This window comes from Rhinopithecus bieti, unplaced genomic scaffold (genome assembly GCF_001698545.2).
Source record: "Rhinopithecus bieti isolate Rb0 unplaced genomic scaffold, ASM169854v2 scaffold_7528, whole genome shotgun sequence".
Lineage (NCBI taxonomy): Eukaryota > Metazoa > Chordata > Mammalia > Primates > Cercopithecidae > Rhinopithecus > Rhinopithecus bieti.
In genome coordinates this window covers 215,203-240,288 of record NW_016805391.1, presented here as the reverse complement: position 1 = coordinate 240,288, position 25,086 = coordinate 215,203, and the positions used below count along the sequence as shown (strand labels likewise).

Genomic DNA, 25,086 nt, shown 5'->3' with positions numbered 1-25,086 from the left:
CTGGGCTGTTTGCTCATCTGTCAGACGAAGACGTGATGCCTCTGAGGAGTGGCTGTGACCCAGCAAGGGAGGCGACATTGTCATTGTACTGAGCAGGGCTGAGGATGGCCAGGCAGGAATGAGGCTGGGAGGAGAGGACTGGGGAGCAGGGTGGAGTTCCTCAGGGGCTGTGTCAGGTGAGACAGGGCAGGGCGGAGACAAGCCAGAGATACTCCATCTGGCTAGAATCTCCCACAGGTGTGACCCAAGGCACAGAAACTGGGGTGGAATGAGGGTGGACTCTGGTCAGTGGGACTCAGTAAAGTGGGTTGTAACCAGTGAGCTGGATGTGTAGCCCTTCAGGGGATGGAGATCCTAGATGTGAACTCAGAAACCAGTGTGTTTTCTGGACCCTCCTGGCAGGTAAGTTAGAACAGAAGAGGCATCTACGTGGGGCCTTGACTCACCCCAGGTATTTTGCCACTAATTCCAACATTCCTTCTCTGAGAACACAAACATACATGGGAGATAGAGGGATTTACAATCCCATTTTACTGCTATACACGGAGCCCTGGGCCACTGAATCAGTAAAATTTATGATGATTAAGCTTCTGCACAGGGGTAGTCCAGCATCACCATGGAAACATCACACCCTTCTCCCAGCCCAGAAGGTGATGGAGGGTGATGGGTAGGCACAGTGTAAGGAATCAGGCTTGGACAGAGGCACGTGCAGCACTGGAGATGACTGATGGTGGGCAAGAGAGGCTCTGGAGCAAGGCAGCTCATCACCTGCTGGTGTCCCATGGAGGGCCAGATCCACCTGAGTGAATCTAACAGCACATACTGGAATCTGAACTCTGCAAATTTTGGGGAGAAGCTGGTAATCCTCCCTCACAATCCCTCCCCTTGAACAGGAGCTCGCCTTTGACTCTCAAGTCCAGCCTCTAGTTATTACTGAGATGTGCTTCCCTGCAGATTCCTTCTAGGGTGGGAAGTAGGGCTGTTAGTTTCTCTGCAGCCAACCCCAGAGATTAGGATGTTGTTTGTTTTTCAAATTTTAACACTTTATTGTGCTTTTCCATGTTTTAAAGATCATAGCCCAGTTATTGGCTAAAGCAGAGCCTCTGGCTATTTTGGACAAAGCTGCACGTCAGAGCTGCTTGCTCAGTGTGGGGCCTCTGGTGTGGCTAGTGGGACCCTGTGTCTCAAAGCACTGCACCCCCAGTGCCCAACACATGCTGAGGCCTCAGGAGATGGTTGTGGGATGTCCGGGTCTAAGTTTTCCCATAGCTAACCCTGAGACAAGACGGGTGCAGGATCCTGGGAAGCCCAGGGGAAAAGATGGGTGCAGAGCCTGGAAAGGAGAAAGCCTGTGAAGCTCACGCCAGAGTCCACTTCTGCTGGAGCCCCTGAGGAGCCTGTGGAGAGCCTCGGGGTGTTCCCTCCAGAAGATAAGAGCCTGGGGAGACCCCTGCACTGAGAGGAGGGCTGCCCTTCAAACAGAAAGGCAGCAGCACTGCGACAGCTCCAAGTGGACTCTGGGGGCCCAGGATGAGCCTCTAGTGTCTGCACAGGGGATGGCAGGCCGGTGTTTGCTGAGACTTGGACAAGCCTTGCAGTGTGGCAGGAGACGATGGCCAACGTGCAGCAGAGAGCCATGCGGGGGTCAGCTCTTCTCCTACTGAGCCCTCTTCACCTCTCCCAGCCCCTACTGGTGCACTCCCAGTTTTGCCTAAGCTGTGTGAGTTTGGTTTCTGGAACTTGCACCCAAACTGTCCTTACTGAAGAACAGATGACATTATAAACCCAAAGCCCTGGAGACAAATGTGACCTCCCTTTGCTGTTGCTCTAGAAGCAAGGCTGGGTGGCTGGGGAGCTGGGGTCCCACCCTTGGAGAACTTAGGTTGTGAAATGCTCCAAGGGGTGCTTTTAGTGAAATTACTGACAGCACGTAGGACCTGATGGCCAGTTCCAGATGCCAACAAGATGAAGTCGACCAACTGCTCCTTTTTACCATACAAACAACTTTTATTTGCATGTGGCTACTTAGTAAATAATAAACAGTGATCATCCTAGACAGCTGCCAGGTAACAAAAAGAGAGACACATGGAGGCTTTTCAAGGTATCAGGTTGCAAAAATAAAAAAAAGTATCAGAGTGATCAGAAAGTGAGCGAGCAGTAGTGAAGCCAGAATTTTCTTTGCCATGACTCCTGTAGTTCTGTCCCTGCCTCTGCAAACCCCAGGAGGGGAAACAGGTTGATACAAAACTGTAAGGTCTCAAACCAGTTAGGACAAGTCCCTTTCTCATAATAATTTATTTCATTCCCAATGACAGAAGGCATGTGCAGTTACAGGGCTGTGCCCCACTCGTCTGGGTCAGCAGAAGAGCACAGCTTTCTTTGGAAAAACATTTACTTTAGAACCAAGCACCTTGATTTAATATTTCAATGTGTACAACTCTGCCCATCTAGGTCCTGGTGAGCCCTGGCCCAACCCTGTGGGCACCACCATTCCGCCAGGCCTTGGAGGGCCACCGGGTGCTTAAGAGAACGTGAGGAGGGTGAGTGCAGGTGGAGGAGCACGGTCCCTGGGACACGAGTCCTTCACTCCTCCCTGAAATGATGCGGCAGCCTTTTCTTCCAATGTGGTTGTGGCAGAAGAATGCATGGATGTAATGTTTTTGCCTTCCTCCCTGGGGGTCTTTTCTGAGGAACCAGGCACCATCTAGTCCTTAAGAGGTGGAGTCCTGGAATCCTGACCCAGGCGCCCGGCAGCTGTGCAGTTTCTGAGATATCAGACACATGGAGGAGCAGGCTATGCCCTTCCCTCCCCACTCCCCACGCCTCAATACCCAGGTCTAACTATATAATGATTTATTTTCCCCACAAATCTACCTCAAAATTGGCTTCATGCAGATTTTCCTTGGATCCCAAAGCTGCAGAGGAAAGGGGAGGGGAAGTGGGAGGCTGGTGGGCAGAGTGGCTTGACCCTGTCAGCCTCCCAGGGAACTTGGGACCACAGCTCCCTAGCGCAGGCTCAACAAGGGACTAGGAACAAGGTATATGCATCTGCATTAGATCTGAAGGCCTTGGCAGCACCTCTTCAATTTTAAGAGAATCAGATGGGGCGTGGTGGCTCAAGCCTGTAATCCCAGCCCTTTGGGAGGCCAAGGTGGGTGAATCACGAGGTCAGGAGATTGAGACCATCCTGGCTAATACGGTGAAACCCTGTCTCTACTAAAAATACAACAAAATTAGATGGGCGTGGTGGCGGCACCTCTAGTCCCAGCTACTCAGGAGGCTGAGGCCAGAGAATGGCGTGAACCCGGGAGGCGGAGCTTGCAGTGAGTGGAGATCGCGCCACTGCACTCCAGCCTGGGTGACAGAGCGAGACTCCATCTCAAAAAAAAAAAAAGAGAGAGAGAATCAGAATCAGACTGAGTATTCCCCTGGACCTACCCTACGGAAACGCACAGCTGAGGCAAAATCCCCAAACAGACTTGACATTAGTGGAACTGGGATTCTCCATTAGTGGAGTGAGGGCTTTGATGTGAGTTGTCTAGAAGAGCAAGTTCATGGTCAGATAATTCCAAGAGACAGTTGTTTTCCCAGGAGAAAGAAAAGTGTCGTCCTATTCAGCAGAGTGAATTTAAATGTCCAAACAAAGTGTGGTGTCATCGCTCAGTCTGCAAGGACGCTCTGTTAATCCTGTGGATGTTTTAGTGGATCTTCGGTTTATCATCCAGATGGCAAACGTTGGAAGCTGCTTTTGGGGACCAGTAATTGGGGCTCTCAAGGAGCACTTCCCCCTTGGCCTGGCGCCTGTGCATCAGTGGTAATAGATGCTGAAGGCATGGAGGATGTAGAGCAGCGTGGTGATGAAGCTGAAGAACTGGAAGGAGGTGGAGAGCGACTGTTAGAGACAGCAGCGCCAGCTCTTGCCCACTCCCCAGGGACCCTCAGCCCCACTGCCCAGGAGGCCACCCATGACCCTGCCTCCGCATGACACTGCCTCCTCACCTCCTGCCTGGCCTGAGGGCAGCAACCCCTGGCCAATGACTCCCTCTCCTGGAAACTCTCCCATCAGGGCATCCCTGGGGCCATCCTGGTGTCCTGCCCCGATTGCAGTCTCTGTCTCATCTGCACCTGGATGTGAAGCAGGTTCACCTCCACTCTAGCCCTGGGCCCATATCCCACACTGACCTCCTGCCCGAGGCCCACTCTCCTCTACCCACCTCCAGCAAACCTGTGTTCTGAACACTCCTACAGCTCCCCTTGCTGGTCCAGAACTCCGCTCTGAGTGGCCGCTTATCAGCTCCTTGTGACTGTTCAGACCTCCTCCAGCATTTCCTGGCTCACACTGAGCCCCTGACATTTCCTCACAAGCCCAGTAGGCCTCAGGGTCCTCCTCTCGCCCTGCTTCCTGAGCCTGACGCCTGTGGCCCCTGACTCCTCCTGCCTCCCTTGCCAGCCATATGCAAAGCCACCCCAAAGGCTACTGATTTCCCTGCCTAGCTCTTGGGACATTCATTTCTCCCTTGTCTCAGCCACCGGCATCCCTCAGCAGGACTCCTCATGGCCTCACTTGTCCATTTCTGCCTGCCCTGACCCTTGAATCTGCTGCACCATTCAGGCAGGACAGGCAGAAGTGGACAAGTGAGGACACTTCTCACTCATGGGGAGAACACAATCATGTTGCCCCACATTGAAGCTGTGTGATGGCTCTGCTCTTTTCTCAGGGTAGGGCCTGTCACCTTCACCTTTCGGGCCCTTCCAAACATCCCAGCCCCACTCTGTCCCACTGTTCACTCACACGCTCCTCATTCAGTCAGTCAGTCAACAAATATCTTTTAAGCACCTGCTTTCCTTCAAGAACAACTGTGGGTATAACAGTGAAGAAAATATTCAAAAATTCCTGCCCTTATGGAGCTTACATTTGAGAGATAAGAAGCAGATAGCAGCAAGACAGACGAGTAACACATACATGGATTAGATGGAGGTAAATGCCACCCACTGTGGGGTACACTGAGACCCTCTGGGGTGGCCACTAGATATTTCAGCTGCTTTCCAGCCTGTCTGCCTCCCTTCCCTCCTCATCAGGTGAGTTTAACTTCCTAAACCTACAAGTCCAGCAATGGCCCCTGCAGCCCTCCATGGCCCAGCCTGTCCCCAGCATGGCACCCTGCTGTTCACCGATGGTCAGCTGTCCCAGCTACACCGCCCTCCTGGCTGCCCTTGAGCATATAGAGGGACCTTGGCAGGGGTAACTGCCTGGTGGGATCTTAGCAGGGGTAACTGCCTGGTGGCCCCTGCCTCCTTCTGTCCTCTTGACAGGGCCTTCCTTGATGCCCCCTCCCCTGAGACCTTGGCATTCCGCTTTCCCCTTCCCTGCTTCTTCTTCTCCCAATAGTTCAGCCATGCCGAGAGATGTGGGCTCTATTCCAAAGGCAGTGGGTGCCACTGGAAGATTTTCAGTAGGAGAGAGACACCTGTTCCAATTTGTGTTTTGGAAAAAAAAAAATTCTGCAGACAGTGTTGGGAGTCTAAGAGAGAGGAAAGCTGGAGTGGGAACAATAGAAGGTAAAAGAGGACCCCTGAATGTGGGTGCACAGGTTTACAGGGACACACATCCCTCTCCCCTGCTCATGTGGCTCCTTCACTTGAGGGCTCAGGGTCTATGCAGCACAAGGCAGAGTTAGACCTCCTGCACTAAACATCTTCTAGCCAAGACTGCTGTCCGTGGCCAGCCCACTCACCGAGGCTGCCGTGTTAATGTAGTAAATTCTCGGGTCCACGCTCTCAGAAACAATCGTGGCATGTACTTGTAGGACGGCAGCACTCATGTACAGGATGCCAGTGGTCCCGTGGTACAGGCTGTCCTGGAAATGCAGAGCAGAGCCATGCATGGCCATGTCAATCAGGTGAGCATTTTCCTCTGACTACATAGCTGTAAAGAATGAGCAAACGAGGCAGGCCAGCTCCCCCAGACTCCTGCTTTTTTTTCTTTTTTTTTTTTTGCAGTGTGATTTGGTTTGGCTCTGTGTCCCCACCCAAATCTCGTCTCGAATTGTAATCCCCACGTGTTGAGGGAGGGACCTGCTGGGAGATGATTGGATCATGGGAGCAGTTTCCTCATGCTGTTCTCATGATAGTGAGGGAGTTCTCATAAGATCTGATGGTGTAAAAGTGTGATACTTTCCCTCTCCTACTCTCTTCTGCTCCCTTGTAAGGCATGCCTTGCTTTCTCTTCGCCTTCCACCATGATTGTAAGTTTTGTGAGATCTCCCCAGCCATGCAGAACTGTGAACCAATTAAACCTCTTTTCCTTATATATTACCCAGTCTCAGGTAGTTCTTTATAGCAGTGTGAGAATGGACTCATACAGAAAATTGGTACCGGAGTCAGGCACTGCTATAAAGATACCTGAAAATCTGGAAGCAACTTTGGAACTGGATAATGGACAGAGGTTGCAACAGTTTGGAGTACTCAGAAGAAGACAGGAAGATGTGCGAAAGTTTGGGACTTTCTAGAGACTTGTTGAATGATTTTGACCAAAATGCTGATAGTGATATGGACAATGAAATCCAGGCTGAGGTGGTCTCAGATGGAGATGAGGAACTTATTGGGAACTAGAATAAAGGTCACTCTTGCTATACTTTAGCAAAGAGACTGGTGGCATTTTACCCCTGTCCTAGAGATCTGCAGCACTTTGAACTTAAAAGAGATGATTTGGGGTATTGGGCAGAAGAAATTTCTAAGCAGTAAAGCATTCAAGATGTGACCTGACTTTTCCTGAAAATGTACAATCATATGCATTCACAAAGAGATGGTCCAAAACTGGAACTTATGTTTAAAAGGGAAGCAGGACATAAAAGTTTGAAAAATTTGCAGCCTGACCAGGTAGAAAAGAAAAACATATTTTCTGGGGAAAATTTCAAGCTGTCAGCTGCAGAAATTTTCATAAGTAATGAGGGGCCCCAAGACAATGGGGAAAATATCTCCAGGGCATTTCAGAGATCTTCACAGCAGCCCCTCCCGTCACAGGCTCAGAGACCTAGGAGGGAAAAATGGTTTTGTGGGCCAGGCTCAGGGTTCTGTTGCACTGTGCAGTCCTGGAACACAGCACTCTGCAGCCCAGCTGCCCCAGCTCCAGCAGTGGGTGCCAAGGTACAGCTCAGACCATTGCTTCAGGGGGATAAGCCCAAAGCCTTGGCAGCTTACACATGGTGTTGGGCCTCCAGGCATGCAGAAGGCAAGAATTGAGGTTTAGGAATCTCTGCCATGATTTCAGAGGATGTATGGAAATGCATGGATGTCCAGGCAGAATCTGCTGCAGGGGTGGAGCCCTTATGAAGAACCTCTACTAGGGCAGTACAGTAGGGAAATGTGGGGTCGGCACCCCTACACAGAGTCCCCACTGCAGCACTGGCTAGTAGAGCTGTGAGAAGAGGGCCACCATCCTTCAGACCCCAGAATGGTAAGTCCACTGACAGTTTGCATCAGGCACCTTGAAAAGCCACAGACACTCAATGCCAGTTTGTGAAAGCACCTGCAGGGGCTGTACTGTGAAGAGCCACAGGGATGGAACTGCCCAAGGCCTTGGGTGCCCACTCTTTGCAACAGTGTGACTTGAAAGTGAGACATGAAGTCAAAGGAGATTTTGGAGTGTTGACATTTAATGGCTGCCCTGCTGGGTTTAGGATTTGCATAGGTCCTGTAGCCCCTTTGTTTTGAGCAATTTCTCCCATTTGTAATGAGAGCATTTATGGAATGCTTGTACCCTTATTGTGTCTTGGAAGTAACTAACTTGCTTTTTGATTTTACAGGCTCATAGGCAGACAAGACTTCCCTTGTCTTAGATGAGACTTTGGACTTAGACTTTTGGGTTAATGCTGGAATAAGTTGAAACTTTGGGGGACTGCTGGGAAGGCATGATTGTATTTTTAAATGTGAAAAGGACATGAGATTTGGGAGAGGCAGGGGTATAATGATATGGTTTGGCTCTTTGTCCCCACCCAAATCTCATCTCCAATTGTAATCCACATGTATCAAGGGAGGGACCTGGTGGGAGGCGATTGGATCATGGGGGCAGTTTCCCCTGTGCTGTTCTCATGATAGTGAATGAGTTCTCATGGAGTCTGATGGTTTAAAAGTATGACACCTCTCCCTCCCCTCTCTCTCCTGCTGCCATGCAAGGCATGCCTTGCTTACCCTTCACCTTCCCCCATGATTGGAAGTTTCCTGAGACCTCCCTAACCATGAGGAACTATGAGTCAATTAAACCTCTTTTCTTTATAATTTACCCAGTCTCAAGTAGTTGTTTATAGCAATGTGAGAATAGACTAATACACAGTGTTTTAAATGTAATATCTATGTCATAAGCAATGGCAGATTAATAAAGATCAGTATATTTCAGTTACCCAAAGTCAATCTTGGTCGGAAATATTAAATGAAAAATTCCAGAAATTAACAATTGAGTGAGTGTCTTTCTGAGTGTAATGATGAAATCTTGCACTGTCCCACTCTGTTTCACCTGGGATGTGAATCAGACCTTTGTCCAGCATGTCTACACTGTCTATGCCACCCATGTTAGTCACTTTGTACCCATCTGGGCTATCAGATCAACTGTTGTGTCATTGCAGTGCTTGCATTCAAAGAATCCTTATTTTACTTCATAATGGCCCCAAATTGCAAGAGTAGTGATGCTGGCAATTTGGATATGCCAAAGAGAAGTCATAGAGTGCTTTCTTTAAGTTAAAAAGTATAAGCTTTCAACTTAATAAGGAAAGAAAAAAATATGCTGAGGTTGTTAAGATCTACAGTAAGAATGAATTGTCTATCTGTGAAATTGTGAAGAAGAAAAAAGAAGTGCATGCATAGCATAATCGGGGTTCAGTACTATCTGAGGATTCAGGCTTCCCTTAGGGGTCTTGGGACTTGTCCTCCAGAGATAGGGGGACCACTGTATACTGTCTTAGGTATGCTGAGGAATTGTTTACTTTGTATACATGTGATAATGTGAGAAAGTTGGCGGGTGTTCTTGGAAATATACCGAAGTGTGTGGAATAGAATGGCATGATGTTTGGGGTTTGCTTTAAAATTCCTTAGCGGGGAAGAAGGCTAGATGAAACAAATGTGGTAAGGTCTTGATAATGCTGCAATATGGGTTATGACTACATGAGGGCCTATAATGCAATATTCTGCACTTTTAAATATGTCTTCAATTGTTCGGTATGAAACACTTTTAAATGGTTTTTTGAGATTATGTGATAACATAAAAATTAGTGACGTAATATTAAATGAAAGCATCTACATCCAAAATTATTTGTAGAGTATAATTTATATAAATATGTGTGTGTATATATATGTGTGTGTGTGTGTGTGTGTGTGTGTGTGTATACTTTGCATATAATTCATGTGGGATATGGAAGAAATAACCTGTCACAGGGATTGTGATAGGACGTTGAGATGGGACTGATTTTTTCCTACTAGCATTTTCTTCAGTGTTGCTCCAAGGATTTTACCAGGAAGAAAATTTAAGGGAAACACATCAGAATATGCTTGATCAAAGGGCATTGTGTGTTCTCCTAACAGGGAAGGCAATGAAGGGGAATACAAGGAATGATTTACTCTTGCAGAGAAATGTCTTCATTTTGGCCTGGTAGTAACATACTAAGATAAAATGTCTTGGTTCCATAGGAGCCTAGCCCAAGATCCCTCCCTGCCCAGAAAGGCCAATTGTCCTCACCCAACCCAGGACGTCCACCCAGGAGGAGCCATGCTGCTGGTTCTTACCACAACTCTCCAGGATTCAAATCTTCTGTAAAATCCAAACAAGTAAGACAACAGGAACATCAAGGAGATGAGAAACGAGGTGAGCGAGACATACATCACCCATCCTTGCAGCAATGGGAATACTACGTGGGTGGCAGCTACCAGGGTCCAGACCAAGAACCCAAATATCTGGAAGATAAAAGCATAAAAGAAGGGGCTTCATTATAGTATGGAGCATGTTTCCCTTTGCAGGGCATCTCTTTTCTGTGTCTAGCTACAAGTTCAGGTGAAGTTAGGAGGGAACCAAGAGGGAAATGGGGAAGGAAGCCTGGCCCCTCTGAGTCACAGTAAAGTCAGGTCCGATTGCTAGAAAATTCAAGGGGTTAATGCAGAGGTCACAAACAGAGGGACTCAGCCAAGTCTGGCCTGTGAATGTGTCTTTTGGCTCAAGCAGTACTGGCATATACACTTTTAAACAATTCTGAATAAGTTCTCAATGTTTAAAACAGGATATTTCACATGGAAAATCCAGATTTGGGACATTTCTTTAGAAATCTGTGGTTCTGGCCACAGGGTACCCATTTATCAGGCCAGAGTAGGCTGAAATAAGTTGTGACTGTCTCTTTAAAAAGGACCTGGAGTCCTCAGTGGACCACATCCCCTCACCCAATTAACCTCACACCACGCTGTGGGACATTCCCTGTTGCTCACTGACACTGTGAAATTGTTTACCAATGAGATACAGTTTATTTTTATGTATTTGTTAGCCATTAATATTTCCTCCTCTGTAAAGTTTTTTATTTTTTTAATCTGTTAAATATTTTAAAATAGATTTTTCTTTTTCTTATTGATTCATAGGAATTCTTGCTAATGGTGTGGATTTCATGGACTGTCATTAACATTGCAAATATATTCTGCTAGCATTCACATACTTTGTGGTTTCCTTTGATTAACTAAGCCCGTAATTTTAAGGCAGCTGAATATGTCAATCTTTTCCTTTATTGACTATGTTTTTATCAAGTGTAAGACATTCTTCTCTGTTTTGAGTCATGAAGATATTCTTGCATCCAAGATTTTCCTCCTGAGATAATTTTCCTTCTTCCTGGAGTGCACCCTTTAGTAATCTCTTTAGTGAAGGTCAGTGGGTAGTAGTCAGTTTGATTTATTAGAAAACGTCCTTAAATTTCCCCTGACAATTATTTTCTCTCTGCACTTCCGAGATATATTTCCGCCATGTTGTATATTTTCTGTATGCTTCTGTTGTGTTCTGGCTTCCACGGTTGCTGCCGAAAGGTCAGCTGTCCGTTGAACTCTTGCTTTGTAGGAACCTGTCTTCCTTATTTGGCTGTATTTAGTCTTCACTCTGTCTTTGGGATTCTGCAGTTTGTGAAACAGTGATACCATGTGTCAAGATGTGGATATCTTTTTATTACTCCTGCTTAGTGTTCATTCTACATTTAATATCTGAAAATTCCATTCACTTGGACTTAATAGCTTGATTCTGCAGTTTGTGGCTTCCATTAACTTCCATTCTTGTTCGCTTGTTTCCTCTTATGTTAGTGAATTTTGATTGGGAGCTCATGTCTGTGGAAGTAGCTCAGTTCTGAATGATGTATCAGAAACTTTCTAGACCAAACAACTTCACTCACATTTTTTTTCTTGAGGGAGTCTCTCTGTGTCACTCAGGCTGGAGTGCAGAGGTGCAATCATGGCTCACTGCAGCCTCCAACTCCTGAGATCAAATGATCCTCCTACCTCAGCCTCCTAAGTAGCTAGGACTACAGGTACATACTACCACACCTGGCCAATTCTTATTTTATATTTTGTAGAGACAGGGGCTTGCTTTGTTGCCCAGGCTGGTCATAAACCCCTGGCTTCAAGCAATCCTCTTGCCTTGGCCTCCCAAAGTGCTGAGATTACAGGCATGAGCCACTGTGCCCTGTCTTCAAGCCTTTGTCTATAGCTCAGCCAAAAGATATACAACTTGAGTTCTGCTTTCCAAACTATATCCCTAGCTTTCTGGGACCAGCAATTCTTGTATTACAACTGGCCAATACATAGACATAGATGTGTCACCCTTTCACTTCTGAGGCTTCCCCTTGCTGTTGTCAGCTGTTGTCTTTGAATTTATGGAGCATTCTTGGGCTCTTAAGGAGAAAAGGGGAAAAGGAGGTGAGAAGCTAGAACTGAAGCTAGAATTTGCTCCCAAAACTGGTACCTCTTAAAGCACCAGTTCTGGGAGCAAATTCCCCCGTAACAATCAAAATCCAAGTGAATTTTGGAAGTCCTAGGCTGGTCTGAGACTGCCGGAGAATGAGTCAAGGTGGGCTTGTCCTAGGGAGGGGGCGGGAGGGATGGAAGCTGCTGTCCTCTGGCTCCCCCTCAACTGTGCTGTTGCGTGTCAATCCCAGTGACAAGGGCTGCTGATGCTTCAGAAAGGTACCAGGGCTCAGCTTTAAGGCACTTGCCAAGAAGCTATGAGAAGTGCATTAAAATGCTGGCACATGAACAATGCTGGTTATTAGTGATTCACCAGGTACTTTACAGTTTTTTAAATGCATTCACACAGACTGCCTCATTTAGTCCACACACCAATTCTAACTCCCTTGGAAAGACCAGAGAACTACCATTTGATACCTTCCACTGCTTACTGCCAGCTCACCTGTGCCAGGCATGGGGACAGCAAGGGAACCTCAACCACATCTTGCCAGTCAGTGCCTGCAGAGGGGTCCTGGTCCCCCTCTTGCCATCAGAAGCTTCCTTGGCCAGACACAGTCATGCATGTTACTTGCATTCGCATATTTAATTTTTGCCACAGTCCATGAGGTAATACTGTACCAGAGGGGACTGGGGCCTGAGGTCACACAGGCAGTGCGTGGTGGGACTAGGACATGGTGTAGGACACTTGTGGTTCTTGCCCCAAAAACCAGATTTCAAGGCCAAAGGCAGGGCCAGGTGGAGGCTCCTAGAATGTGCCAGGGGGTGGCCTACTAGAGCCTCAGCCAAGGTCTGCCTGGGGCATTAAGGGCCTTGATGGGGATATCATACCTGCAGTCTCAGGGAGCCCATCAGCGGCCTCCTCTCTCTGGGTTCCAGCTATGGCTTAGGGATCCCTGTCCTGTCTTTCACAACAGGCCAGGGGCCTCTGAGCATTTGGGAATCTACTCAAATGTCTCGGGAACCTTCCTGCAATGGCTTCAGTGTTGCAGAATCAATGTTCTGCAGAAGAAAGTCACTCACTTCTTATTTCCACACCCTCTACCTCCTGAACAGTAGGAGGGACCAGAGCCAAGGGCTGCAGGTGGATTTAAACTCGGTAGAGTTCGTGATCTCATTTCTGTCTCAAGTAGTCTAGGTTGGATTCCTTATAGGTGTGAAAACTTTGAGCATTTGTTTTTACTTTTTCTTAAAGCTCACATTTGGCTTTCCAAATTTCCTGGTGGCCTAAATTGCTTTCCCATTTTAATGCTTATTTTTGTATTTCCTCAGAGCAGGAGATATTTTTCAATGGTTGGGGCTGGCCCTCAACGTGGAGAAATATTTGATTACAGCGAGCCATTTAGAGCAAGTAGATTTCAAGCACAACTTTGGCAGATCCTTTTCTTATAAGCAAACACACACAGTCATATATAAATTTTCCAAAAGGCTGAACTGACACTTGAAAGGACGTCTTAAGGAAAGATGGAGCTTAACGATAGGTTTTTAAAACCTATTCTTCTCTAGAACATGCAGAGCTCCTTCATTTTTCAGAAAGTTTGTTAAGAACTAGAATATGAGGACTGGGGTAACAACACCCAGATTGGAGTCCAGGAAGAAAGGGCTGACGCCAGGTTTGGAGAGGGAGGTTGAGCCTGGATGTTACCACACCAGATAGTGAGAAGACTTCCAAAGCCTCCTCGGGTCCGGCCAAAAGGAATCAGCAGGCTCCTGCTGGCCAAACTTGGGTCCCTCCTGGGACCACTTCGGCTGCTTACAGCTATGATGGATTGGAATGCATCAATTAAAGTAAAATCCATGAGTTCAAAATGATACTTAAAATAAAAACTTCTTTGGTCACTTTTGGAGGATGCTTATTATTTTGAAAACTGCTTTAAAAGAAAAAGAAGCTGGCAAAAAATGTGTTGTGGGGGCAAAGAGCTTCTCAAATACACACATACCAGAACACTACACTCCAGGTGGCACTCTTAAGTCCTACTACTCCTAGAACCCTTTGGGGACTTCAAGAAAGCCCCAGGGTCTGGGTCCTGCCCCAGAGAGTCTGCTTGAACAGGCAAGGGAGGCTGCGTTGTTGAGAGTTCCCCAGGCGGAGTGGCCAGGGCTGAGAAAGCCTGAGGCCAGCTCTCTGCTTCTACTCTCACCTCCAGTCCATGCACCATGCAGTACCTTTCCTCCTGGGTTTGAGTCCCAGCTCTGCCTGGTGGGCAGGCCATTTAGCTTATCTGTGCCTTTGTGTCCCTGTCCATCAAATAGAGGAGGTGGGGGTCTCACTGGCCCCTCTATCATCCGGCCCTTGTGATGGTTTGGTGGGTCTGTCTGGCACATGGTGAACGTCAGCTGTAGTAGCCATAACCATTTGGAATGGCACAGAGGGCAGGAAGGGACGTCGTTCCATGAGAAAGATACAGAGGAGGGAATGTCCAAGAGAGGCCTCTCTAAAGGATGGGAAATTCACTTTTGGAAAGGAGGGATGAGAGATCAATCAGCTGGGTGGGTGAGATAACATTTAGAGGGCACAGACCCTTCTTATGAGTTGATTATAGCTTTGGTCACCAAGAAAAATGCACCTACACACACACACACACACACACACACACACACACAATTTTTGCCTACAAATCTGGGGGCTCACAGACCCACAATGTCCGTCTGCAACCTCCCAGTTGAAGTCCATTGCCACCTCCAGGTTAAGTACCTTTGCCATCAACGACTCTATTACTTTGGCAATATTGATCAAAACATTAAATGCACATACTGTTCAACTCAATAATTTCACTCGATGGAATTTGTCCTACAAATGATGCACATGAGCAAAATGACAAAGATAAAAGTTGTTTACTGCAGCCTGTTGATTACAGAAAAGCTAGGAAATGACTCCTTTATTCAGAGGGAATCAGTTAAATCAATTATGTCTGCAAAGTGAAACACTCAGCAATCTTCTAAAAAATAAAAAATAAAAGAGAAAAGTCTATATCCCAAAATGGAACACGCTCCAAGAATTTGTAAAAGCACAGACCAGTGTACCCAGTGTGCTCTGATTTGTGCAGAAAAATCAGAAAATGCGTGTGTGAGTGTCTGTGCATACGTGCATTTGTTGCAGGTGAACAGAATATTCCCAGAATGAGACCCAATCAGCCAGTCAGTGCCTTGGTCTCGGGGGAGCAGAACCTCTTGGCTTGGAGACAGTTTTGAATGTAGGACCATGTTCACATTTAAAATAACCCAAAACAAATAATATGTAAATTTAAAAAGAAAAGAAAACTGCGTGGGCACTGGAGGTTCACTAGAGAATTCTGAATGGGAAGAGATAAGGAGGATGGCCTTTGGGGAGAGTAGATCTGCTCACTCACACAGAGCAGCTAGAAGCCCCTCACGGGCGGGAAAGAGGCCGCTGCAGGGGCCGGGATCACACACAGAGGTTCTGAGACAGACGCTGCCCGAGTAATGACACCCTGGGAATGGTGAAGGATGTGTCAAAAAGATGCATGGTCTCAGGTCTGTGTGGCCAGGGCTCTGGGCTGTGGCTGGGAGGTGTGGGTTTGGGGTGGGGCAGACAAGGAGCTGAGAAGCAGGGAGGAGTGCCAGGGTTGGGTACCTGGTGGCAGGTTTTTCTGCATAGCTGGGCATTGCTTCAGCATGGCAGGTTTCATGTACTGCCAACCCCAAATTCCTTTGCTTACTGTGTCTCTTTTTTTTGTTTTCTGGGTCATGATGAAAAATGTTTATTTTAGTGCAGATTGCTATCAAAAGTTTTACAGCTTTTGCAGGAAAGGGTTGTGTTAGTCCAGCTTTCATGACAGCTTTGCCTCTCTTTCTCTTCCCTGGTACTCAGGTGACCACAGGCTTCATAAAGCCTCAAAAACTTCAGGCTGAGAGGAAAAGGCCCCAGTCAAGATGGGTGCGGCTCATGTCATCAGCAGACAAGTGAGCTGGGGTCTCCTGATCCCACCACAGGCCAGGCAGGCATGGGTTCTGTAAAGGACACACGCGGCGTCGCCCACAGCGGGAACCTGAATGCCCCGAAGGTTCCCTCTGCCACTGTGATGTTTCAGGATGAAGGAAACGATTGCCCCTCGCGTTCAGGTGTGCAGAGTGCATGCTGTTTAAGTCCAGGCTCTCTTGTTACTATATACCTCTCTCTCTTTTTAAAAATTGTGGTTAAATACATATAACAAAATCAAACATCCTAGCCATTTTTCAGTGTACAGTTCAGTGGCATTCGTGTTCATTCACACTGTCGTGCAAGCATCACCACCATCCATCTCCAGAGTGCTTTCCATCTTGCAGATCTGAAACTCTGCACCTGTTAAAGAACAGCTCCCCATTCTTCCCTCCCCACAGTCCCTGGCAACCACCATTCTACTTTCTGTCTTCTCTGGGTACCTGATATGAATGGAATCATGTCGTGTTTGTCCTTTTGTGACTGCCTTTTCTCACTTAGCATAATGTCCTCAAAGTTCATCTGTGTTGTAGCATGTGTCAGAATGTCCTTCTTTTTCAAGGCTGAATAATATTCCATTGCATATGTGTGTCACGGTTGGTTTATCTACTCATCTGCTTATACACACTGGGCTTGCTTCCACCTTTTGGCTATTGTGAATAATGCTGCTATGAACATGGGTGTTAAAATAGCTGTTTGCTGCACACCCTTAAAATATAAAAACAGCTGGGTGCAGTGGCTCACACCCATAATCCCAGCACTTTGGGAGGCCAAGGTGGGGATCACTTGAGCCCAAGGGTTCAAAAGTTGCCTGGGCAACATGGCAAAACCTTGTCTCTAAAAAAATACAAACATTAGCCAGACATGGTGGCACATGCCTGTCGTCCCAGCTACTTGGGGGGCTGAGATGGGAAGACCACTTGAGCCTGGGAGGTGGACAGCCTTAACTGTGCCACTGCACTTCAGCATGGGTGACAGAGTGAGACCCCGTCTCAAAAAAAAAAAAAGGAAAAGCAAGACAAGGCCTATCCTGGGGCTGTGCTTCAGACCCCATCAGGCAGTTGCCATGCAAAATGCCTCAAGAGTCACAGCTCTGTCAAACAGATGTGCACATGTTCCTGCCACTGTAGCATCCCTTGGGAGTCTGGTTCTGTTCACGCAAAATGAGTGGGAGTTTGGTTCTGAACACGCAGCACTAAGGGGACCTCGAAAAGGACACCTTACAGCACAAGAACTCAAACAGGAAGGCAGAGTGTCACCTTGCTTGACCTCAGCTGGGAATGTGTGTGCGTGTCTGACAACTCAAGGTTTTCGTTGCTCTGAGCATGTCAGTGACTGTGAAAGTGCCAAGTGTATTAATTTGGGGGTTACAAATACATCTTAGCAGAAGTGGGTGAATTTGCAAATACAGAATCCAGGAGTTATGAGGGTCCACTGTATTTTCAGTGTCAAAATTATCTTCCATCGAGTTGATAAAACCTCATTTACTCAATTAGGCCCTAATCAGTGTATATGGGGGTTTTTAGCTTTTTCCTGTTACAGATGCTGCTGCAGCAAATACCTTGTGGCAGAGAGCAGAATATATTCTCTCATGATAAACTTCTGTGGAATGAGTTTCTGTGGAATGAGTTCCCCAACTGGCCTTACTGGTGAGAGGTATAGGCTCTCACCAGTAAGGGGATGTCGCTGCCCACGCCATTAGACTCATCACATTCCCTAGCTAGGAACACATACTTGACTTAGTCCTGATCAACGAGACAGAGGGAAAGTCTTCCTGGTGCCTAAGAAGGGGGCACAGGGCACAATGGTCCCTTTCTTGCTCTGGCCATTACTGTGCAGTGGTGAACCTGAAGCCATGAAATGCAGGAGGAGAAAGATGAAAGGAGCCTGCATCCCAGATGACACAACGGAGCTGCTGACCCAGATCGCAGGACACGAGATAGTGCATTTCCCTTCTGTTAAGGCCAGTCCCAGCCAGCGACAGCCCTTTCACAGCATTGCTGAGGAGTCCCGGGGATTTGAGTCTGTGCATGTCACTCATACCCCTCACCTTCTCTTCAAACACTCCAATGACTCCCATGACTCCCAGGCCAGACTCGGGATACCCACCCTCTGCCTTTATGCCAGGCTCCCCAAGCCTCCACCACATCCCCCAGTCCTGGGACTGGCAAACTATGAGTGAGACTCCTTCATGGACTGCGACTCCATTTAGAGGATTATCAACCAGCATTAAGAACTGGAGCCGACCGGGCATAATGGCTCACACGTGTAACCCCAGCCACTTTGGGAAGCTGAGGTGGGAGGATTGCTTGAGGCTAGGCATTTGAGGCCAGCCCGGGCAACAACATGAGATCTTGTCTCTAGAAAACATTTCAAAAAATTAACCGAGCACACCTGTAGTCCTAGCTACTTGGGAGGCTGAGTGCGGGGAGGATCCTTTGAGCTCAGGAGTTCCAGGCTGCAGTGAGCTATACTTGTACCACTGCACTCCAGCCTGGGTGATGAGCAAGACTCTGTCCCTCACTGCCCCCTCTGCAAAAAAAAAAGAACTTAAGCAGAGTAGAATTATAAAGTATAGGAGTGTATTTTGTACAGGAAAGGGAAATACTGTTTCCTGGATCTTTTGTTTCACTCACACACACACACACACGCACACACACACGCCTGTAGTGTACCAGGGTGCGATGGAAATCTCTCTTTTTTTGTGGATGAGTTTGTGGAAGCCCTTGCTCCAGCGTGCCTTCCTTCCTGCCCGCCCCTGGACCACTCCTCCCCTTCACAGCACTGTCCCATGGGTAGGCCACAGCCCAGCACAGGGCCCAGCCTGGCGCCTGCAACATCATCCCAGGGCCTGAGGGGCCATGCGGGGGCCTGGGTGGGAATGGGAGCCGCTGAAGAAGGTAAAGGGAAATGTGGTGAGATGACAGGCCCGTTGTCAGGAAGTGTGGGAGGAGCCCTGGAGTGCCCTACCTCTGTGGGGCTGGAACTCCCTGTACCCCAGCTAGGGTCTTCCACACGCATGCTCCTACCTCAGGTGCCACAGCTGGAGGCCAGGGACCCAGCCAGGCTGTGCTGGGTGCTCCTGGGCAGGGCTCACCTGACTGCAAGTCTCCCTGTGGGTGGCTCAGAGACCCAGAGCCCACCTGGGTGCTGTTTACAACTCATGAGGCAGCTCCCACCCCCGTGTCACTGGCCCTGCAGCCTCATGAAGCCTTCTGAGCAGCCATCCTTATCTCCTTTGTGCTTTGAATACAGGAGGATGCTGGCTCTAAAAGGCAGAGGGGCATCCTCAGTTACCCAGCAGGGGCGTGGCAGGCCTGTCTCCTGTACCCCAAGAGGACCCTGAAAACGAGTAGCATTGCACAAACGTTCCACACTCCGCAGTTCAACCTAGCACACTTCCAAACCCTGAGTCACATGGAGGGATCATTTCTTTTTCTGTGGCTTTAAGGCTAGCAGGAAATGGCCAGCCCAGGCCCCTAAGGCCTCCAGGGAGGGCCAGGTCTCATCTCCCACTGGATAACAGTGTTGGCGGGAACTTCCATCCAGTGCTAGTGGGAACTGTGTCCACAGCTGCTTGTGGCTGAGCGAGTCATATAAGGGGGTCCTAGGTACTCATAAGCACTCACAGGATGGGGCTGGCAGTGTGCCCCACCTCTCTGGGATGGGTCCAGACTGGCAGGAAGCGCAGTCCGGAAGGGGCCCTGAGTCAGGGCCAGGCATCCCCATTCCTGCTTCCTCCTCCCCCAGCACCACGTCCGCCCATTCAGACTGACTGCCTTCACTTTTTATTGACCAAACAGTACAGATTTACAGATTTACAATGTCATATAAAATTGACTAATTAGAACATTCTTTTCCATCCAAAGTCTAAAGCGCTTTTCCTTCTTGTCTCTTAAAGAAAAGGAAGGGGACAAAATTAAACACAGCATTTGGGGGGCATATTTTCCCTTTTGTCTACCTATGCACCTTAGGAAAGCACAGACACGCTGTAAAGCAGCAAGGGGAAGGCATCCTGCTCCCCCCGCGGCCCCGTGGCTGGGCTTCCCCACGCTCCCTGGCCCCCCGCCCCAGTGTCCTCTTCCTCACTCTCCCTGTTTGGTCCCATACATTGATTAACTTCATGTTCCTGCCCATGTGCCCCCCAGGAAGTTGCCTAATGATCCCTGGACTCAGGCTCAGAGCAAGTCCCCATGCTCTCCTTTCTCCTTAGGAGCCCACAGACATTTTGTGACTAGTAATGTACCTGCCCTTCATTAGGCACCAGGTCACTTAGTCCTAGTTGATTGATTGCCTGCTTGGCTCTCCCCAGCTGACCCCCAGTCTATCTATGACCAGACCCTGAAAGGCAGGGACCAGACCATGTCACCTCCTCCAGGAAGCCACCCTTGACTACCAAGCCCCCTGCGGCATACTTCCCCTAGGGTCACTCTCCACTTTCATTGTCTCTCTTTTTCTCTTCCCTGCCTCCTGTTGGAACTCTGAGTTCCTGGAGGCAGGACTGTCCCCTGAGGTCTCTGTCCCTGGGGTACAGCACGGAGCCTGGCCTAAAGCAAGTGCTTGGTACATGTCACTGACTCACTTGAGAAAGGAGGAGGGGGCTGCTGGACACACCACTCACTGGATGCTCACAGCCTCAGCTTCCTGGGACAGATGCCCGTGAAGGTGGCACCGCCTGCTGCCTTCTGGGCCTTCCACTGTGGCCCAGCCACAGACTGGCATTCCTGCCAGGAGCCTGAACCAAATGGGGACAGAGGTGTATTTGTTTCATCCTCACTTACTTCCTGCTCCATCACCTCCCAGGCCCCAGAAATTCTCCCAGTAGGGTAGGGAGCAAACTTCCCTCAGGATTCCCCAGGAAGGCTTTTCCCACCACCCTGCCTCCTCCCTCACCCCACCAGCGCCCCTCGTCATCCTGAGATGCCCCATCACCCTGGTACGTAGGACAGACTACTAAAAATTGTGCTGTCAGAGAGGACGGTGCTCAAATAAATACACCTCCCCTCCATACCTCCCCAACATCACGGGGGCAGAGAGAGAGTCCAGATGGGCAGTGCTGGGGGGAGGCTGGTTGGGGTATCTGTGAATAGTGCCGAGGTAGAAAAGCAAAGCTCAAAGAATCCAGTCTTCTTTGAAAGAGGTCTAAAGACTCTGGAGTCTCAGACCCATGATATTCGGCTCCTCTGGATGGGGAGCCTACTGAGGCTATACTCTGGGACCCCACTGGTATCTTCTAGGGACAGCTTGTGGCCAGGGACAGGAAGTGGTGCCATGGGTAGCTAGTGCTGTGGAATGTGGTACAAGGGTTGGCCCTGTCCAAATGAGGTGGGCCCTGTGTGGGGCCTGAGCAGCCATCCATTCTGGCCGAGATGGGGGAGTCTGACTAGGTAGTGACTGAGGGACAGGCTGGTCTCTTCAGGAGGCAAGAGGGCCCGAGGCTAGGGGCTGGGATGGGCAAGGCAGGGGAGGGGCTGGAGAGGATGGGCGAGGCAGGGGAGGGGCTGGAGAGGATGGGTGAGGCAGGGGAGGGGCTGGAGAGAGATGAGGGGGCAAAGGCCAGGGTCCTCGAGCTCCTCCCCACTAGGGCCCTTTGCCCTGTGTGTTATTAATCTGGACAACTCTCTAGGAGCCTCTCCTGACTCCCACAGATCTGCCCTGCCCAGGGGAAAGTTCTCCGGGGAGAAAGCTCCTGGGAATGGCGGAGAGAGCCAGCACTTCTACTGGCAAGGGTCCTTATCTGGGGCTCGCCCTGGGTCCAGTGGGTCAGACTGCCCGGGCCTCTCTGTTAGGCTCCATACCAGCAGCCGGTGGCTCCTTCAGGGCAGCCGTCAATTCTGTGTACCCCTCCGGGTGGGCTGGCCTTCTGACAGTGTGCTTGGTTGACTGTCTTGGCCGAGTTGAGAGAGGCCACTGGTTCAGGGACAGCTGCTCATGGTCCTGCTGGACGGCCAGGGAAAGACCCAGGCTGGAAGTTCAGACAGGGGCTGGAGTGGCCAGGGATGCGGGGCCAGGCCAGGTGGTTCCCAGTGTCTCTCTGCTGTGTGGTGTGGGCTCCCTCGGTGGCTGGGTCCTTGCTAGGTTCTGGCAAGGGAGGATTTGGAGGGAGGCTGGGATGTTAGGAGAGGAGTGGGGGTTTCCTGCTGCCTTTTCCAGGCCTTGCCATTGTCTCTCCAGAATCAGCAGCAACAGCTGGAGACGAGTTTCCCAGTGCCCTTTCTTTAGGGTGAACACTGTCTCCCAGCACCCACACACTGGTCTGAGCACTGACAAGGCAGGGACAGCTTCATCTACAGGTTTGAGCATCAGCCTTGTTGCCCTTCTGTCCCCGATTCTGGGGGTGGGCAGCAGGCGCTGTGAGTGCTTATTATTATTCTCTGGATTGTTCAGTGGCCCCTTTCTGTTCATCCAGCCTTCCAACAACTGTGTTAACAAGTCCCAGTATTGAATACCCTCTGTGTGAAGCACCTATCATGGTTTCTGTTTCCTACTGGACCGTGACAGGCATAGCACCTTTACAGATTTGCTTGGCTGTTCTCCATCGCCCTCATTACGCATCAGGCTCCATAGGCAGGGGCCATGTCTGTCTTGTTTATCTTTGTATCGTCAGTGCTTGGCAGAGAGAGAGTAGGTGCTCAGCTTGAATGAATACTTGGGATTTAAGTGGGGGATTTAAGTCTTCCTTCTACCCTGACTTTATGTATTTGTTAACTTCCTGGTCCTAGGCAGCCCTAATCTGAACAAGAAAATGCGTCACCCATCAATCCAAGCCCTTCAAGAATGTCAAGATCCTCCCTGAGTCAGCTTGTCCCGACACCACCTGGCTCCCAGGGCCGCTGGGCAGCTGTGGCTGGCTGTGCAGCCCTTGCTTTTCACCTCTCTCCTGTCCTGGAGTGCCCGTTGCATCTTTAGTGTGTTAGTTGCACCACTCCTTTAAGACAGGCTCATGCCTTACCTTATCCCCTCAAAGACTGTCTTATTTTTGTCTGCCCCTAAGAGCAGAGCATGGTGCTAGAGTGGCAGTAGTGTTTCAATAAACACATGTTGACTTATAATTGCTACTTCTCTTACAATGCACTTTCTAGTAAGAGGTCCGATGACCACCAACGATAAAGTAGTATGGGCTGGCATTATGGAGCACTCACACACCATGTCCTGATACTTCCTGTGACGTCCACATTCAAACCCCACAGCTGTCTTATAGGATCCTTGTTTCTCTTTATTGTTACTCTTTCCATTGTTGACAAAACTGCGGCTCAGAGTGATTAAGTAACCTGCCCAGGGTCTCACAGCAATGAAGAAGCAGAGCCAGACTTTAGGCCCCATCCTGACTGATTCTATTTTACTGAACCTGAATACACCGTGGCCTCCCAGAGGAGGGCCTGGGCCTGACCAAGGGGGAGGAAGGCCAAGGTGGCCACAGGCAGTGTGGGGAGGTTCACATCCAACTCCTGCCCCATGCCCTTTCTCATCTTCTCTCCTGGGAGGCCTTGCTCTTTCCCAGCCCAAGGCCTTCCCTTTCCTCGTGTCGGCCCTTGTCTTCCAGGGGACATCCTTGGCCATTATTCCAACGGGACCCCATGGTCCCGTGGGCACAGTGGTTGGTGGCTCCCATGTCCTGCAGGAGAACAGAAGAGAAGGGTGCTGCCCTGTGGGAGCTGGACCAAGGATAGGAAGAGGCAATGTGGCAGTGAGGGGAGTGAAGCGAGGGACAGAGACAAAAAGGCTGAAGCGTGAAAAGAGAATTATAAAATAAACTGGGGTGAACTGAATTAACTTTGCTGCTCCTGGAATTATAGAGAACTGACAGGGGAGCAGAGGAAAGCAAGGGAGATGATTTTTCCTCTTGGAAAACTCAATTTTAAGGCACAGTTAGAAGGAAGAGGAAGATTCCTGCCCTAAGGTCAGGCCTAAGAGGAGTCCTAATTTCTTCTCCCAGCCCCACCTAGTCACTTTCAGTGCACACGGAGTTGGCCCTAGGGGATTCCCAGGGGGCCCCTGGCTTCAGTGAGTTTCAAACAGGCTCTTCCATATAAACAGAGTAGAAGCAGCAGCAGGTTGGAACGGAGGTGATACTGGCCATTTGGGTAAGACATACAATAAACTTGCTGAGCTGGAAGAGCTCGGGATGAACTTATAAGGGCTCAGAGGATTTCCCTCTGACTGACATGCTGGCGAGTTAAGCAGCTAAAAGGAAAACATCCAACATCAAACAAAGAGTTTGCATGGTCTCCCCTTTTAACTTTCGGAACCTCTAGAAATCTTAGCTGTTTGTTTTAAACTAGTCAAAAATCTCGTAAGTCAACTAGTGACAAGGTTGACAGTTAAAAGAATTTATTGGAGTCATATTCATAAAGCATTTCCTTGTTCACAGTCACCTAGGTGAGCTTGCAGCTTCCACCTTTAAGCTTATAAAAAAGCTGATGAGTCACCTCCATCAAACAGGTAATGGCATGGTCAGTCCCCAGCACCCACAGACAGCTGGCCCCAGAGCAGGGCAGGGGTGTGAGCCCCACCCACCCCAGGCTCCCCCAAGGCACACACACTTGCTGCATGAAGGAGAGAGTTCTCATCTTAAAATTCATCCATTCAAACCTTTTTTGCACTTGTAGATGATGTTTTAAAATTAATATTGTCTTTAGGAAATCTACATTCACCGGTAAACTACATAAAACATGAACTTTACCGATGAAGTTTCAGCAGTCACTAGTGGGGATGTAAAACGCAGAAGTTATTCTCCAGCCACTCTGGAAAATTGTTTGTCGGGGTTTCTTAATACTTACTACACCACCCAGCAATCATACAGGGGCATTTTCCTGGAGAACTGAGCATTACCCCCACACAAAAGCCTGCACACAAGTTTTCACAGCAGCTTTATTTGGAACAGCCAAGAACTGGAAACAGGCAAACTGTTTCTCAATAGGCGGATGGTTAAACAAATGACGGCAAAGCCAGACCACGGAACACTACTCAGCAGCTAGAAGGAAGGAGCTATTGACATAGGCCACAGCTTGGATGGTGCTCAGGAGCATTAGGCTGAGTGGAAGACGCCAACCTCAAAGACCCATATACCGTGTGGTTCCATTTATTTATATAACTTTCTGGAAATAACAAAATTGTAGGAATGAAATTTGTGGTTTTCAGGGGTTTGTTCAGGAGTGGTTGAGGGAGGGCAGGGT

General features: G+C 49.0%; 1 protein-coding gene across 1 annotated transcript in view; it reads right to left on the bottom strand.

The window, feature by feature from the left end:
* Positions 1 to 1,983: 1,983 nt before the first annotated feature.
* Positions 1,984 to 25,086, bottom strand: part of MALL (mal, T cell differentiation protein like) — a 36,578-nt gene continuing 13,475 nt past the window's right edge. The window contains exons 2-4 of the mRNA XM_017872320.1: positions 9,775 to 9,942; positions 5,736 to 5,858; positions 1,984 to 3,871 (exon numbers count right to left, since the gene is read on the bottom strand). Coding sequence (XP_017727809.1) covers positions 3,809 to 3,871; positions 5,736 to 5,858; positions 9,775 to 9,942 — 354 coding nt within the window. The 3' untranslated portion in view covers positions 1,984 to 3,808. The remainder of the gene's footprint in view (positions 3,872 to 5,735; positions 5,859 to 9,774; positions 9,943 to 25,086) is intronic.